General features: G+C 47.1%; 2 protein-coding genes across 3 annotated transcripts in view; one reads left to right on the top strand and one right to left on the bottom strand.

Moving 5' to 3' along the window:
* The window catches only part of DCAF1 (DDB1 and CUL4 associated factor 1), a 97,204-nt gene extending 86,433 nt beyond the window's left edge, over positions 1-10,771 (top strand). For both annotated transcript variants that reach the window (XM_019547484.1, XM_019547483.1), the window contains exons 23-24: positions 1,289-1,544; positions 7,971-10,771. In XM_019547484.1, coding sequence (XP_019403029.1) covers positions 1,289-1,544; positions 7,971-8,029 — 315 coding nt within the window. In that variant the 3' untranslated portion in view covers positions 8,030-10,771. The remainder of the gene's footprint in view (positions 1-1,288; positions 1,545-7,970) is intronic.
* A 2,868-nt stretch (positions 10,772-13,639) lies between these two features.
* On the bottom strand, positions 13,640-16,736 carry RBM15B (RNA binding motif protein 15B; the record flags this gene model as incomplete). Its single annotated transcript, XM_019547386.1, has 1 exon — positions 13,640-16,736. A coding segment is annotated over one exon (2,271 nt), but the record flags the coding sequence as incomplete, so codon positions are not given.
* Positions 16,737-16,738: the final 2 nt, after the last annotated feature.

Genomic DNA, 16,738 nt, shown 5'->3' with positions numbered 1-16,738 from the left:
CACCACGAGTGCTCGTAAAGCTGTGCCAGGGGACTTGCAATGACCTCGGCCAGTTCCTTTAGAACTCTAGGGTGGAGATCATCCGGGCTGGCTGACTTGAATATGTCCAACCCCTCCAGAAGCTCCCTAACTAAATCCTCGCTAACTCTTGGCCCAGGTGTGCCTCCCCCAGGGCCAGGTGTGCCTCCCCCAGGTCCCTACTTAGGAAGACGGAGGCAAAGAAATTGTTAAACATGTTAGCTTTGCCATCTTAATTACTCTAATTACTGCCTTTGGGCAGTGAGTTAGGTACCCCCTACGCTCAGGAGGCCTGTGCTTTTGAAGAATGTTTACTTACAACTTTTATTTGTTTCAGTTTTTGTACAGACAAAAAATGACGTGGGTGTGTAATAAAGGCAGGGTTTCTCTCTTTCCTCAATACTTCTGTAAATGCAATAATCCAAAACCTCTTTAGTGTGAAAGACAGAAAGTGGAGTATCTAGTCAGGCCTCTCAGTGACATTATTTCTCAACTGCTTCAGTTTTGCAAAGTGTGTCCCATGTACCCCTTCCCACTTTTGTTCAGATGGCTGAAAAAGCACCCTGAAACTAAGTGAAAATATTTCACTTTATGAGAGGAAAGGAGTGTAAATGGTATCTGCCTGGCATTAATTTAATTTCCAGAATAAGGAATTCAGTTGCACCGTTAAATCCAAGTTTCCACAAGTGTGTTTCCCTTTGTTACACCATTCACGCTTTACAGTTGATAGAAAAAAGACTTGGACGCATGCTGGGAATGTCAGTACTAAGACTACTGAGCTGATTTCAGCATCACATCTGGATCTGGGTTTAGTAGTGGGGGCATGATAGAGCCTTGCACTGAACTCCAAATCTTATTCATGTCAGAAGTGAGCGGTACCGGTTATTGTCTGACCTATTTGACGTGAGATTAGTCGTCTCAGTCTGGTTGCTAAAAACCCAGCAAGCTGTGTAAGAATTTTGGGGAGACAAATGCATAGCTCTCACCAGGTCAGTGTGAGATGTTGTGACAAGGTAGTAATTGGGAATGGGCTTGCATTATTATTTCTTTGGGCTATAACTGTTTTAAGGATAAGAAAGAAACAGTTCCCAGGATTGTCAGCATCTGTTCTGGTTTACATGTCAAGGTATTACACTTGCAAGTAATTTTGAATGGCCTTTAATTTTATGAAGGGATAAATTGTGGTATTATATTTCCCTTGTTAGTTTGTTCCTTTTTTCATTGACACATTTTTGTCTATACTTAATGAGCTCATTTGTTTTCTCTTCAGGAGGAGGAAGAGCAAGAAGAAGAGGATGATGATGAAGATGACGATGATACAGATGACCTTGATGAATTGGACACTGACCAGCTGCTGGAGGCCGAACTGGAAGAAGATGAGAACAATGAGAATGCTGGGGAGGATGGAGAAAATGATTTCTCTCCCTCTGATGATGAGGAGCTTGCCAACCTGTTGGAAGAGGGGGATGAAGGTGAAGATGAAGACTCTGATGCAGACGAGGAAGTTGAGCTGATTCTTGGAGACAGTAAGTATGCACCCAGGCTGCTGGCCAGAGGTGAGGTCCATTTTTCCACTAGTCAGCAAAAATATGCATCTTCCCTAGAGAGACATTTGAACGTTCTCCCTTCACCCTGGCATGAAAAGTGTAAGTGTCCATGCTCATTTTGGTCTGGCTGCTGAGTACTTCACTAATAAACACCAGCCTCTGTCTAAGGGAGTACCTTTGTTGGATCCGGAAGGAAATTCTCCACTTCAGTTGAGTCCTGCATGCACTTGTGAGGAGGACTTACAAGTATGTTTGTGCAGTTCCTTGTTTGAATGCTCACACATCCAAGGGTGGAAAGCTGATGTGAAACTTCCACTCTCTCCTGTCTGCCTTATGCCCTTACAGAAAAGAGAAATCTCTCCCTTGCTGGTTTGAACTTCTTCATTTTATCAGGTGTCCTTCTGCTTAGAGCACAAACCAGTGCAGGAGACCCTCACCATTCGCAGGGCACACGTTCCAGAGATCCACGCAAATGGCAAAATCCGCAAATACGCCATGAACGGCGCATGCCTCCAGCAGCTGGGGGGGCATGGGTGCGCTGGCAGCTGTGGGAACACAGCAGGAGCCCAGCGGCAGCAAGCGTGGAGCTCCCGCAGATGCCGTCGGCACAGTAACAATGTCAGCACGCTGCCAGCAGGGAGAGTGTGTGGATTGGTGCAGCACCGCAAATATTCAAAACCGTGAATGCCAAAGCGGTGGCTAGCGAGGGTTTCCTGTATAGCATTTGTGAGCTTGCTTCCATGTTACCGCTGCCTGTTCTAATACTAACAAAGCTCTTAATACAAGGTTGTAATTCTTCTTCCTGGTCTGGAGATTCAAATGTTATTCAGAAAAAGCCCTTCAAGCTCTTTGGCATGTGATTTTTTTTTTTGAAAAAACTTAACAATTCAGATAAGTTAATCTTGGGTGGCATTGGATTGGGACTTAAGAGATCTGAGTTCTGTTCCCTGTTCTGCCAAATATTTTCTGAGTGATATTGGCCAGATTGCTTAGTGTCTCTGTGCCCAAAATTTCTCTTCTGTAAAATTGGAATAATAGCTCCTCCCTACCTAAGAAGGGTGCTGAAGTTGACACTTGTGAGGTGTTCTGACATGGCAGTCATGGGGCTAGATGGGAACTGAAATGGAAACTTCTCTGGTGACCAGCTGTGGGGTTTAGGGTGGTAGAGTGGTAGTTCTCAGTTACCGAGCTGGTGTAGTGTCCCACACTAAGCTGCAAGTGTCCTGCTGCACTCATCCATGCTCTTCTTCTGTTTCATTGTAGTGCAGCCCTGATCCTCTGATCAGACTCGTGAATTTGGGGGCAATGCTTCTTGTGTCTCCAGAGATTTTCTTTTATATAAATCAGTCAGTCTGCTGTTCTCTTGAAGGTGGTAGGTATTTAGTCTAAACAGGATATTTGCATAGCTCTAATTAAAAATGCATTGCACGTTACTAGATATTCCTTTGTGGCATTTTTTTGTGAGAATGGGACAAATGGATTACTGCAGGGCACCAAAATGCAACTAAAACAATCTTCTGTATCGGGGTTAGCTGTGCCAGAGGGGGAGAGGGATGGAGCTTGGTTCTCCTCAGCTGCTCCACTTTCCCAGCCCTTCTGATGGTTGGGAGACTGGGAAGAATAGGGCTGCATTTTGCCCTTTTCTCTCTCCTTCCACAAGAAGGAGAACAATTCTCTGAGGCTCCTTTCCTTTGCTGTGAGTCCCAGTAAATGCAAAGCTGTGACTGTCAGTACTGTGGTTCTGCTTTCTCTAATGGGATACAAGTCCACAAGGCCTTGGCGGTAGTGTGGGGAGCACCCCAGGGAATGGAAGGGCAAACAAGAACCTGATTATGTGCATTTTGGCACTGTGTAGAATCAGTGATGAGTGAGGGGGTGCTAGTTTTGAGTAGGCAGTTGGGATATGGATAGAGAATAGGACAAATAAGCACAGACACTGATGGCAAGGAGAGGGCTGGCCTTACACAAGAAGGGGTTAAAATGAATAACCTTTGAATAGATCACAAGAGGTTAAAAAAAAATCCCCCCCCCCCCCCAAAAAAAACCCAAACAAACCAGTGTACTAACAAATACATTGACACTTAGTTCTGATTAGTGCTGCAGTTAACTATGTGGTGTAAATGCCAATCTGTGATTGACTGAGTCACAATAAGAGATGGGGAGGCAACTGCAGGAGAGGATGTGACCATCTGACAGCCAGGAACATGACTACAACTTTACCGTGAGGGACAGTAGTTTGCTTGTATGCCTGGTTGTAGAGATTGGGAAGGAGCTTCTAATTTTCAGGCCATGGTAGCTAAAGAGGATTATGCATTTAGATGCATGGCCTGACAGTAGAAACCAGAGAATCCAGAGCCTGACTAGTACGTGGCAAACCTCATGCTCACATGCGTTAGACAGCAGGGCTAGACTAAGGTAGACCTCCCTGTGGTGTGAGGTCATTAACTGCATGGTGGGGTCACACTGGGGAGAAGTAGAAGGTGGCACTACTTAAGACTAGTTCACACTGTAGTGCGTGTGCCCCTTCCAAACACCCCTCACCCCTCCAAAATTATCTGTTGCCCACTTGTTCCTTTGAGAGGACAGGGGTGTTGAAAGTAGATAAGGCGCAAAGGAGATGTGAAGTGTCCAAAAGTGCCATAAAGTAGCTGCCTGGGCCTTGGGAATGAGGAGGATGAGGCCTGGACCTGCAGCGTAATGAGCAGGAGCAGGGGCAGCAGTGGTTGGCTCTTCCCTGGAAGGCTGTGCTGTGGCTCCCCCTGCTGGTCTTTGCTTTTGCAGTGACCAGACGTGGCAGCGGGTTGTGCCTCCGTTAATCATTTTTAGTCATGATGCAGTGCGAGCGATAAAGTCACGGTAAGATGCAGCACCTTCCAGAGTGTATCGATGTGTTTTGGCCTATTATAGACATAGCTGTGGTGAGCACCGTGCTCCTAAGGACAGCTGAATAGAAGCGGTACAGTTCCTCTTTAGAGACTAGCCAGAGTGTAGTATAATGGGGAGTTTTTGTTAGTGGGTAAACTCCAGTGCATCTCCCTTGCTCCCAGCATTCACAAAAACCACGTGAGTATCAAAGGCAGGGGCTGGTTTGCTACAGGTCCTTCAGGGTCTACTGCTTAATTTTGAGATGACGTTGCTCTGTTCTTCAGACTATAACATGGAGAGCTGCTGACCAGTCAACTTCTTGTGATGCATCTGATGCCTACACCTGGGGGGATGCAGCTCACATGGTGGTGGTTAGCTGCCCCTTGTGGCATCTCTGGGGTCTGTTGCTGGACATGTAACTTGCTCTTCCAGAATCTATATACTGTAGTTGTGCTGTTTGTATCAGGGTCTTTTGTGCATGTGTGGTCAAGGGGGGACATTTGGCTCATCTATAATGGACTCAGCTTTGTGAGGATAGTGTGGTCCATGTCCTGTTTGCTTCCCATACTTATCAGCCAAAAAAATAGTTATCTTTCTCTTCTCAGAGGCTGCAGTCTAATTGGAAACTCCTTGCTTTAGCAGTGAGCCTTTAACTCCTCCTATAGTTGTCCACCTAGAGAAGGGGTGTCAAACTCATGTGGAGCCCTGGGCTGGATGCAGATTTGGGGTGTAAAGGCTGCCACAGTGGCCAGCATGGCAGTGGCTGTGGCATAGGGTGATCCTTGTGGATCTGGTCCAACCCAGGATGTGAGGGCTCCCTCAGTGGCCAACACAGTGGTGATGGCATGGGGCGATGCAAAGTCCAGTGGTGGCTTTGGCACGGGGTCTAGTGGGGGTAGTAGTAGTGCAGGGTCCAGTAGCAGCAAGCCAGGTTCATCACCAATGGACATGCCCAGCAGGGAGGGCCAAAGGGCCCAACTTCTGGCACCTTTGGTAACCCAGAGAGGGAGGCTCTGTGGGCTGAATCTGTCCTGTACTTTGACACCCCTGACCTAGAGCAGTGGTTGGACAGCACCCTCCTGAGGTGGGGGTTTAAATTATAGCACTCTTGTGCTTCACCCCCTGAGCCTCCGCTGGTGTTTCTGGATAGACCTCGAAGAAGCTGGCATACTCGGGGTGCTCATGTGCAGGGGGGATGCTATAATTCAAAGAACACCAGAAATTGGGGGATGTGAATGGCTTCAAGCTTGTGCTTGAAAGGAGGGTCTGTTGCCTTATCTGTAAAACAATGTGCAGAGATTGCTCTCATCCCTGCTCCCCTCCCTACCTTCCCCCTTTCAGTCAGGGGCCTGCATGAAAGAGCATGACGTGCCCAGACCTTGGGTGCTGCCTTCGCTGTGGAGATTGCAGACTCTCCTTTCGCAGTCTGGTCACTAGGGCGTCCTCCTGCTAGTGCTCTCAGGAAGCACAATGGGAGAAATCACTTGGACTTCTCCTCAGCTTGCCCCTCAGGCTCACCTCAGGCACCTGGATGCAAAGTATCTCATTTGAAAAGAACTTCTTGCTCGTGAGTGGCAGCGTAGAGCAGAGTGCCCTGGGTCTTGCTAAATAACTCACAGCTCCACATGCATCTAAAACCACCACAGCCAAGCTGGGGTGTGAGTGGTTGCCTGGCAGGTCACAAGAACCTGTTTGCAGAGTTTAGCTTTGTACTAGGATGTCTGTGTTTGTACTGAAGGACTTGGTTGTGCTGTCCCACGTGGTAGTGGTGATAGGTCCCCGAGGTGGCTCTGGGGCCAGTCTGGAGGTATTGCAACCCCAGAACTGACAAGAACTAGCTCAGAAACATACCAGAGGGGCCTGTTCTGCTGGGGCTGGTGATGGCTCAGAACGTGTTGGGGGCGTGAGGAGACTGGGCTGAAGAGTCAAGAAGCACCTTTTCCCCATGGGGTGGGGGAGAGGCATGCTCAGCGCAGCTCTTCCGTCCCTTCCCACCCCCCCCTTTCCAGAATTTCTGCCTTCCCTGCTCCCAGCTCATTACTTTGCTTCTCTCCCTCTCTGTGCATTCACACTCCCCATCCTTCACCCATTCCCTCATTGCATGAGTGTACCTGCTGTTTGCCGGCAGTGCTTCATGGCTCAGGGGCCATGCTGGCTGCCATGGCACGGGGACGGCTACTTTTACGAGAAGGTGCTGAGGAATGGGCAGCTGGTGCTCCTCCGGGGGCCTGGACCTGCAGAGGAAGCAACCTCTTTGTTCCATGCCACCTTTTTGATTTCTTCAACAAACCTTTGTTGCCCCATTTCTCTGACACGCGTTAAAGGGACCCACAGAAAGGAAGTGGGGCAGGTGCCCTTGCTGCTGCAGTCTGATGTTTCTTTAAGGTTAAACAAAGCCTCCTAGAAAATCTGTTCTCTTTTACACCTTTTTTAGAGGCATTGTAGGGAACTAGCAAAACTGACATGGCAGCAGGCTGAGAGGAAAATCCTAGGAGTCTGGCTCCCTGCACTATTCAGCAGACCCAAGTGTGTCTGTCACAAGGATGCCTGTGTCTTGCACCACTTCTGGTGAGGCAGAACTCGGCTCACGTTCCTGCTACTTTCTCAAGTACCCAACAATACTGATGGAAGCCAGACTTCACTGCTTAAAATGAAGAAAAGTAGGTGTGTAGAAACTGAATAGCTGCCGCTTCTGTTTAGGATCACAGAACAAAATCCAGCAAAATCCTACATTTTAAAAATTCTGTGCAGGTCACTTGAGTGCTCTGCCTTTGTATTTAGTGAAAAGCACTTTGTGAATCTTGGGAGGGAAGTGTTAGCAACACTGCTATCATTGCCTTTTTCCTGGGGAAGAGGTCCCATTAGTGTACAGTGTGGGAGGGGAAGATTGATAAGAAAATAGCTGCGGGAGGTCCTGTCTGTTTAACCTGCCACATAAGGATTTAGGTGGGAACTTTTGCTGAGAATGTAACACACTTCCAAGGTTTGTGTACTCGCTTGTGCTGCTTTCATGTGGGGTCTTTTGTACGTGTATGGTCAAGGGAGGCACCTCTGGCTCCTCTGTAATGGACTCGGGTAGACCTCAGTTGACTGTAGGAACATGTGTGACAGGTGCCTATTTTGTAATAATCCTATATTGCAAGGCCAGATCTGTCCCATCCTGATGGCAGCAAGAACTGGAGCCTTTGTTTGTTTCCAGTAAGTTGTGCAAATGACTCGTGTGAGTAATCTGCTGCTGGTGAAACCTAGCAATGGAGTCCTGCCAGCTAATGTAAATCTCCGAGGTAAAACCAAACCAATCCCTAGAACCAGTGCTTTAATGAGATGAGGGAGGAGGAGGGTTTACAGGCTTGCAGTTCTTGATGCATTTAGAGCACCATTTACAGGCAGTAGCTGCTGGTAGCATGGGATTAATTGGTTGGTGGTCCCAAGCAGGTGGTGGTGATCTTTCATAACTGAATAAGTGGTTTTAGTTAATAGATGTGACAGCTGCATTCTCTGTTGTACACCAAATACATAATCTCTTTGTCCCCTTTCCAGCTGACAGTTCAGATAACTCTGACTTGGAAGACGACATAATCTTATCTCTGAATGAGTGAGGAGTGACCATCACGCAGGGTCTTGGCGGCAGGAGAAACTCCCTTCCCAGAAGATGGAAGACCAAATCTGAAGCATCGCTACCCTTTCCTCCTGGGGATGCCCTGGGAACTCCAGCCCATTTGCTGTGTTGGTTTGAGTCAGAGCTAGTCTCTTGCTTATGGCCACAGCTCTCCAATAAAGAGACCGGGGTTAGGCCTCTTTCTCTCTGCCTTTTTTTTATTTTTAATTTTAGGCTGAGATGACTCTGCAAGGAAACGTCTGAAGATATTTCACAATATATTTTCTTTGTATAAAGTTCTTTCCTAAAGAACAGAAATAGTTTTATATAAAATCAGAAAAAAAAGGAAAAAAAAGGCAGGGGTTCTAGTAAAGAAGGTATGAGCTTTGTATTAATGTAGTACCTTGTTACCATGGGGTAGGTGCCGGGAGAAAAATTGTTTAAAATAACAAAAAGAGGCATTTTTACTCAACTATTAAATTAAGTGAGAGGATCATGGTTTCTAAAACTGCTGAGTGAGAATATTTTTATTTTAAATGATTTTTTTAAAAAAAACAAAACAGGCGTTTCCCCTGTCTGCTGCCTGTGTGTGTTGGTAGCCTTTGTCCCAGAGGGAAAAAGCCCAGGGGATGCTTGGCAACTGAACATAAAGGCTGTTTGAAGCAGAGAGTTCTGCTGTGCTAGGAGCTCTCGCAGGAGGCTGAAAGCCTGGTAAGAGAGAAGGGACTCTGGGAAGAAGCTTGAGCCCTTCCTTTGTGATTCAAGTTTTTTAATCTTTTTTTCTCCCTTTTGCCCTCTGTGTGGAAACTGCAAATTGAAGGCCTTTTTCTTTAATGTAAAGTGTATTTATTAAAAAAAAAAAAATAAAATCCAAATCCCATCTCTGTTTATGGCTGTGAGCGGTTGCCATGTGTTGCCTTCCCACCCATGAAAAAATAGTCCTCTCTGCACCTGCAGGAGAGTGGTGTTGCCTGAGAAGCAGCTTGGTGTGGGAGACAAGTAGGGATTTGTAGCTAATAGCTGAGTTGCCACAAGGAAGGGTGAGGTAGTTGGAGTCCACCCTGAGCAGCAGGTTAAGCCAGGCTACAGTTATACAGACTGTTCAATTAAAACATGTTCAGTTAATTGCAGTAGGGCCCTGGTCACCCTACAGAGAGGAATTTCAAACCCCACCCCTTTCGCTTTAGTATTTGAAAACATGTTATCATGCCAGACTTGTTTAAGATCTACCTGAACAGTTCCAACACAGTTAACCACATTGACCTTTGTGAACACTGGGGCTCTGCACAGCCTGGCTTGTGTGGGGAGTTGCTTGATCCCTTCCTTTGCAGCACAAATGGTAAAGATCACACATTGGAAGGGTCTCTGCTGTCTTGTGGCTTGATGACAGAAAAGGTAAATTAGGTTGGTGCTCTTGTTGGAGTATCAAAGCCCAATGTCCCCACCTTAAAAATCAGCATCAGTTTCTTCTTTGACTTTACTACACAATGCCTAAAACTTTTTCAGGTTACTGTGATTTTAGAAAAAATCCTGCTTCTGTGACTTGAGGGTCAGCCAAGACAAAATAGGCCAGCTAAGTTACTGCCTGGGCTTAAGAACACATTCTGCACCCAAAAGTTCCTAATAAAACTTGGTTTTAGCATTCTCAGAATTTGCCTTCAGTATCAGACTAGCATGGGATCTGCCTGGGCTTCCAGGCTGGAGGATGCCCAGTGGAAGTTCTGCACAAAGGACAATGCATGTTTTTCTTTCCTTGCAATATCATTAGAGGAGAGGGCTTCTCTTCCCCATTGTAACTGGATAAACACATTCAGGAGAGAGCTGGTAAGAGCTTTTTTCCTTTTTAATAATAAATGAAATTTCTAATGGATGCTGACACATTGAAGATGCACTGTGCCTGTTTGTCTTCATGAGGCTCAGCAGCTGGAGGGGAGTGAGTACAAGAGAGCAAAATTTTACACTTGTTATCCGGCAGCTACAAAGCCCCTCATGTTTGACTCTGAAACAGACAGGCCCTTGATCTAGGTAGCCTGAACTCAGCTTTTAAGATGCAATGCAAGGTTTTGGCAACACAGAGGCAACACTTGATTCATTCTGACCAGCTGCCTTCTCTCTGCTCTTCTAGTCTTGGCCAGCTGGCAGTGAATATGACACAAGCAACAACATCTACAATTTAAGATGAAATTGCCCTAACACAAAACTCCCCTTAAATCAGGTATAAATGAGCTCTGTCCACACCTTAAGTGTCATGGGGTCTAAAGGAAACATGCTGGGGTACCAAATACTTCAAAATCTGTGCCCCATTCTGCTACAGCCACACCCAAAATTAAGCTGTGAGCTTGAACGGAGATCCTTCTGCAGCCCAGAGATGTTGAGGAAGAGAAATGGGTGCTTGGCATGTGCTGCTCAAGCTGCACTGAAATAGGGAGCACTTACGGTTATTGAAGTTCTCAGCATTCCCTCCTGTATCCTTTCTAGGGCTAGCTGGCCAGCGGGGTTGTAGGAATGAGCCCTCCATTTCTAGATGCTCCTCTGGCCAGGCAGTTCAGCAGAACTCCTCTCTCCATCCCTGCCCTGTGATGCAGAAATGGGAGCTACAAAGAACATGTGAAACAGCACATGGAAATGCTCCCTTGTGAGAATGCTGGTGTCTTTGCTGTCTCCTTAGCAGCAGGGCCTAACCATGCTGCTCTTCACTTTACACTCCACAGAAGGTGGTTTAGTGCAGCCTTTTAATTTAAAAAAAAATACAAATTTTCCTCATTATGGTCACCCAGAGGGACACAAGCCAGACACCTTTGATAAAGGAACAGCATGACCCATGTCAGCACAGAACTGATGTGTTGAAGGCTCCAAGCTCATCCATGCAGGCTACCATCCCAGTGCACTGACTGTGTCATTCCAGCCACCACTACAAACAGCACACCCACTATCAGGGACCCCCCCTACCCTCACTGGTGCCTTTCTGAAATGGGGGGGAGGGGGATGATATACAGCTCAAAGTTATACTTCAACACTTAGTTTAGCACAGTGCCTATGGAGTGTAGCAGAACCAAACAGCAGCATCTCTAAAACGCACAACCCTGAGTAATAAGCGCTCACGGCTGGTCTCTCCTGCCAGTGCTGTTCTCTAATGGACGCACAGCTTAAACACAAATTCTAACAGCCCCTGCTGAGCCAAAACTGTTGGCTGAAATGGCATAAAGGTTCTGGGAGGAGCAGACCACTTCTAATGGTAAATCTTGTTCAGAACGATTACTAAAACAGCTGTGAGGCCAATGCTGATAATTGCAACTTTGGCTATACCATAGCTCCTACCACCAACTTAAACAGCTTTGCATGACACAGAATTTAAGCTGCTGTAGTTGACAGCCTTCTCTGTACTGGGGAAGTAAAATCCTTACCCAAATAGTTTGCCACCAATATTTTTCCTTTATCAGCCCTTTTTTCCACGTCCCATCAGAACAGCCAGCTAGTGGCATCATGCAGCATTTGCCTCCTGCAACATTTTCAACTGCCACAGCCCCAGAGAACCACCCATCTACAGCCCAGCATGAACTTGTGCTCCATCTGCAGCATGAGATAGCCCCAAGCCCCTTTTATCAGCTGTGGGAAAGGGGCAGAGAATTACCTGGCACCAACCCTCCCAGTTCCTGGCTTACCCTGGACTTTAACCTCTTCTATCTTCCCTGGGCTCGTGCCCTCAAGAAAGAGTTCACTGCACACCCAGACAAGAACGATAAGCAGTTACACACTCGTGGAACCAACAGCACCTATACACTAGTCTTTTATTTTCCTTGCAACTCCCTGCCCCCCACGCCACTACACACCTTGGCTACATAGGGTCAGATTCAAACTGACCTTGTAGGCAACTAAATGGGATGCCATGGAACTGCTTAGGTGTCATCACTGGGATGACCTCCATGGAGCCAGTCATGAAAATGAACCAGAATGCAGGACTCTACTCACCCACAGGACTGCCTCGCCCTTAGAGGACACCCTAGACACCAAGCAAGTGGCAATGTGGATCACCCTCCCAAGGCAAGGTGCCTGTCTGTATTTTAAGCACTGCAGCACCCAAGTGGAGGTACCTTAAGAGACTGGCTAGGATCTAGCTCATGATGTCTAGCTGGAGTACAAGGTCCTTAGAACACGGGCCTTGTCCTTATGTAATTCAGCACTAACTTTGCATACATGTGATGCCAGATACATAACAGCTACTTTTTTAAAACAGTAACTATGTTTTTTTTTAATTTTGTGAGATGTCTGAACGTTTACAATGCCAGGATACCAACATATTCCTGATCCTATGAATGAGAGATTTGGTTCATAAGTACACAGCAAACAGCCAGCAGACCAACCAACACTTACCGAGAACAAAAGCCTGTTCACAAAGCACCTTCCCACAAATCTAAAGCATGAGGAATCTAAAATAAAAAAATAATTACTGTTTCTTTGGCCCTTCAAGGGACTCAAAGATGTAAGGGATCTTCTGCCTCTGTCACCCATTTCTCAAACCTCACAGCCTCCCAGATCTGTTAATGCGCAGTGGCTGCCACGCTTTCATAAGCAACCAAAGCAGCAGCCCCTTCTGCTAGAAAGACACCAAGATGGTTGGTACCTATGAACATCCCTCAATAGCATATGCCTTTAATGCAAAGGGTATTCGTCAATGAAAGCTATTACCTCTGGCCTTAAGTGATATTAAACAGCACTTGTTTGAAAACTATACTTAAAGGCTACAATGGTTTACTTCTGAGGCATCAGAAGACACAATCGCAGATAAAAGCCATTGTGTTCCTATAACTGCTGAAGCCACAGATAGCCCATCTACTCTACAGCTTTGTCTGTAGTGTAACTAACAGCATGGCCACAACACACAATTCAGAGGTACTGAGTCTACCTCTACACAAGCTAGCTTGAGCAGCAGCCGCAGTATACTGGTATTAGCGTGAAGCTCTGCTTAGACTAAATTACCCTGCTGAGAAATATTAAATATTTAAAAGAAGAAAATTGATGATACCTTCCTTTATTAAAATAAACAATCAATCATGCATCACCATGGTGCAAACCTGGTGCAAAGGAGACTATTTCTTCCAGAACTCCTGCTTTACTTTCTTACAACAGAAGAAGAATGGGAATTTAAAGACAAACTGCAAAATTAGTGTTTCTCATCCCCCTTCTCCAAGACTCCCAGGTCAAGTCATTATTAAAAAAACAAAACAGAACAAAACAAAACCCTATTTTTAAATATAGTTTGAAAGAGTTACTCTCCCCACTTTAAGCTACTGAGAAAGCAAGCTACAAATACCCTAGATTATCTCCCAATGAACCACCTCACAACATACCACAGAACAAGGCATGAAGAAATCATTTCTCCCTACCTGCCAATTTCCTTTCCTTGTCCATTGCTCTTACAGCAGTAGGGCTTCCTAGACTCTTAGAAAGTCTAAGTGCATTAACTTACAGGTATGTTTTAAAAAGACAAGGGGGTATTTCTCCTGCAAATAAAAGTTTTTAACTAAAGCAAAAACTTTCCAGTTCACCTGTCAATAAAGCTGTTCAGATAAAAATCAACCATTCAAAAGGGCACTTCCAATGCAACAAAAAATAGAGTTTGTGTCCTTTATTTCTCTGCTACATATAAAAGAGACCTAAGAGGCTCCCCTCTCCCAATAGGGAAGCCCCTTTTCTTTTCTCCCACTTGATTTTTCCCCATCTTAAAAATGCCAGGAATGTCAAACTTTCATCTTCACTTATTTTGTGAATGACTTTTAGTATATCAGATGCTCTCAGACTGTATAGCTTCAACTCCCCCATCTAAATATCTCTCCCAAATGTTAAACAGACATTAAATGAAAACGCCCAAAAGAAACTATGGATAAAAAAAAAAAATCACCCGTATCCTACTCCTGATCTGGATTTACCTCATTGATACTTCTCTGCTTCAGAAACCTCAGTCCACTACTGGAGAATTAACAGGAATGCCTCAAGACTTAAAAAGTAAAATTTTAAAGGCAAACAGGATAGGAAAAAAAAGTTACCTCTTCAGTCTCTTATAAACATTGCTGGGGACAGGTCTGAGAAACTAAGGAGCTGGAGCTATCACCTCTTAGTTCTTGGTGGGAGAGGGAAACAGCTATTGCTGGGCCACAAAAACCAGGATGCCGCACAAGATTAAAAATCCATCAGTGAACAAGGCTTTACTGACATTTCATACAGTTAAAAAATAAAAATACAGAACACAGAAGACAGTGCCACGTTATTAAAAACAAATAAAATGGGCTCTATTTAAATGGGATTAAAATTAATTAGAAACTAAAGATCTTACAATTTTGGTTGAGGTTTCTTGGCCCTCCACCAAAATGATCGGCCTTAAAAACAACAGGGCTGTGTGACACACAAAGAAAACATGGAATCTGAAAAGACGGTGTGGGTTAGGCAGTGTCTTTGACTATAACTATCACCATATGTTCTTCTTCTAACTTTCCCAATGTCCTTAGTGCTGACTGTAGGTACTGCTGAGAGAATTCACAAGGAGGGAAAGCATAAAGCATGCCTGTGCTGTCTCTGCCCTTCGCCCCTCCCACAGGCAGGCTGATCACCCCAGCAGCCTGCTTCTGTTTCAAGTAGGAGACCAGATTCCTGAGAAGCCGACGCTGCAAGCCAGGCTCCACAACAGGGAGGGTCCCCTCAGCCCCTGCCCCTCCTTGGGTGGCTTGGGTAGCCAGAAGCACAGCATAGCCGTTGGGGCTGCCTTGTTTAATGCGGCGAGTTACTTCATCCAGTTTGGGCTGGTCAAGCCGAAGTCTCTGAGCGATTTTGAGCTGTGTTAACTTCCCACCAGATGAATGGTCTTTAAGGAGCCCATTGATGACACCTAGGTCTCCCTCCAGGATGTGCATAGACGTGGGGAAGCAGCTGTTCTTTAGCACAAGCAGCCCATTCCAAGCAAGCTGCAGTGTCTGAGCATATTCTGATAAATTCTTTAATTTTTTGGTCTCAGATTTTGGCTCCTCGTGACTTTTTGATTCCGATTCGCCAGTTCGATGATTGCGTTCGCTGTCCCTCTTTTTTGACTGGGGAGGATCGGAAGTTTCACGATGGGGTTTCTCCTCAGCCACGTGCTGATTGTTCTGAAGGGAGTTTCTCTGCTCTTTCTCTGTTCCAGACTCCGTAGTGTGATTCTCTTTGCGAGCCCTCTCTGGGCTGCGATCCGAAGCTGGCCCACTTGTGGCCTTTGTCCTGCCTCTGTCCTCATAAGGCGAATGAGTAGTCCTTCCGCGGTCACTTGAAAGACTTCGGCGTTTCCGCCGCTCATCCCATGGCTTGGGCACATTGCGGTCACTGTCACTGCCCCATCGTTCTCCACTCCGACTGCGCACTGACCTGCTGTAGCTTTCCAGGTTATTTCTGCGTTCAGCATTTTTGGCAGGACTGGCCCAATCTGCTTCTGCAAAACTCCTGTCTCTGTCTGAGTACAGGAGATGTGGAGGAGTCCTATCTCGCACCCTTAAGTCTTGCTCTAGGCTTCTGTGCCTGCTGTACCCATCAGCTAGCAGCTCATAGTGCACTGGGAGTGGTGCAGGCTGGTACTGCTGGGGGTATCTTGTCTCTTCAGCTTTGGCAAAATCCACTCTAAGCCTCCTCTCTGGTCCTCCCAAAGGGAAGCCCCTCATTTGCGCACAGGCAGCCTGGGCAGCATCCAAGCTTTCATACTGAATGTAAGCAAAGCTATCCCCCTTCACGTAGTCAATAGTCCTGATGCTACCAAAGCGGTCAAACTCCCTAGCTAGGGCAGCCAGGGACGTGCTTGGACCAAGACCCCCCACCCACAGCCGCGTAGTAGGGTTGGCTTTCCCATAACCAATTTTGATGGGGTTTCTGCCAACGACCCGACCAGACATGGCCACCTTAGCCCGATGCGCCATGTCCAAGTTTTGGAACTTGAGGAAAGCGTAGGCTCCACCTTGTCCCCGGGCTGGGCGCTTGATCACCACTTCTTCAATAATGCCGTATTTTTCAAAAGCACGTCTCAGCTCCACCTCCGAGACGTTATGGTCTAAGTTGCCAATAAACAGGTTCCGGGTAGCTCTCTGGTCATCCTCAGGCATTAAGTCTTCCTCAGCCACAATGGGGTAACTGTAAGGCCGGCCACGCTCATCATACAGCCCATAGTAGTCCAGCGCCCGCTCCCGCTCTCGGGAAAGCCCGATGGCAGCTGCCTCCAGTGCGAAGGCGGCGGCAGCTGCGTGGGCATGTCGTGGTCTCGGCTCCCTCAACAAGGGGCTGGCAACAGGCGAAAGCGAGCGCTGCTTGTACTGGTAAGTGCCATGGATGGGTGGCAAGTAGCTGAGGGGCTCTGGTGAGGGCGCAGGCGGCGGTGTGCGGCTCCGGCGGCCGCCGCGCAGGTACACTGGCTCCACCTTGAGGGGGCGGTCATACAGCAGAAGCTGGCGCGCCCGGGCGTGGCGGCGGGCATCGCGGGCATCTCCCGGGTGCCGAAAGTTGACATAGGCGACGCGGCCGAGCTCGGGCGTGTGGGACAGCTTGACGCTGATATCACCGGCGCCCCCGCCCGAGAAGCGCTGGAAGAGGCGGAAGAGCCCGTCCTCCAGCAGCTGATCGGGCAGCGCCGCGCTCAGCCCGCTCACCAGCAGTGTCTTGTACTCGCAGGCGCCAGGCGGCTCCCCTGCCAGCCCCGCCGAGG

This window comes from Crocodylus porosus, unplaced genomic scaffold (genome assembly GCF_001723895.1).
Source record: "Crocodylus porosus isolate Cpor-Errol unplaced genomic scaffold, CroPor_comp1, whole genome shotgun sequence".
Taxonomy (NCBI): Eukaryota; Metazoa; Chordata; order Crocodylia; family Crocodylidae; genus Crocodylus; species Crocodylus porosus.
The sequence above is the reverse complement of the archived record's forward strand: the minus strand, read 5'-3'. Positions and strand labels throughout refer to the sequence as shown.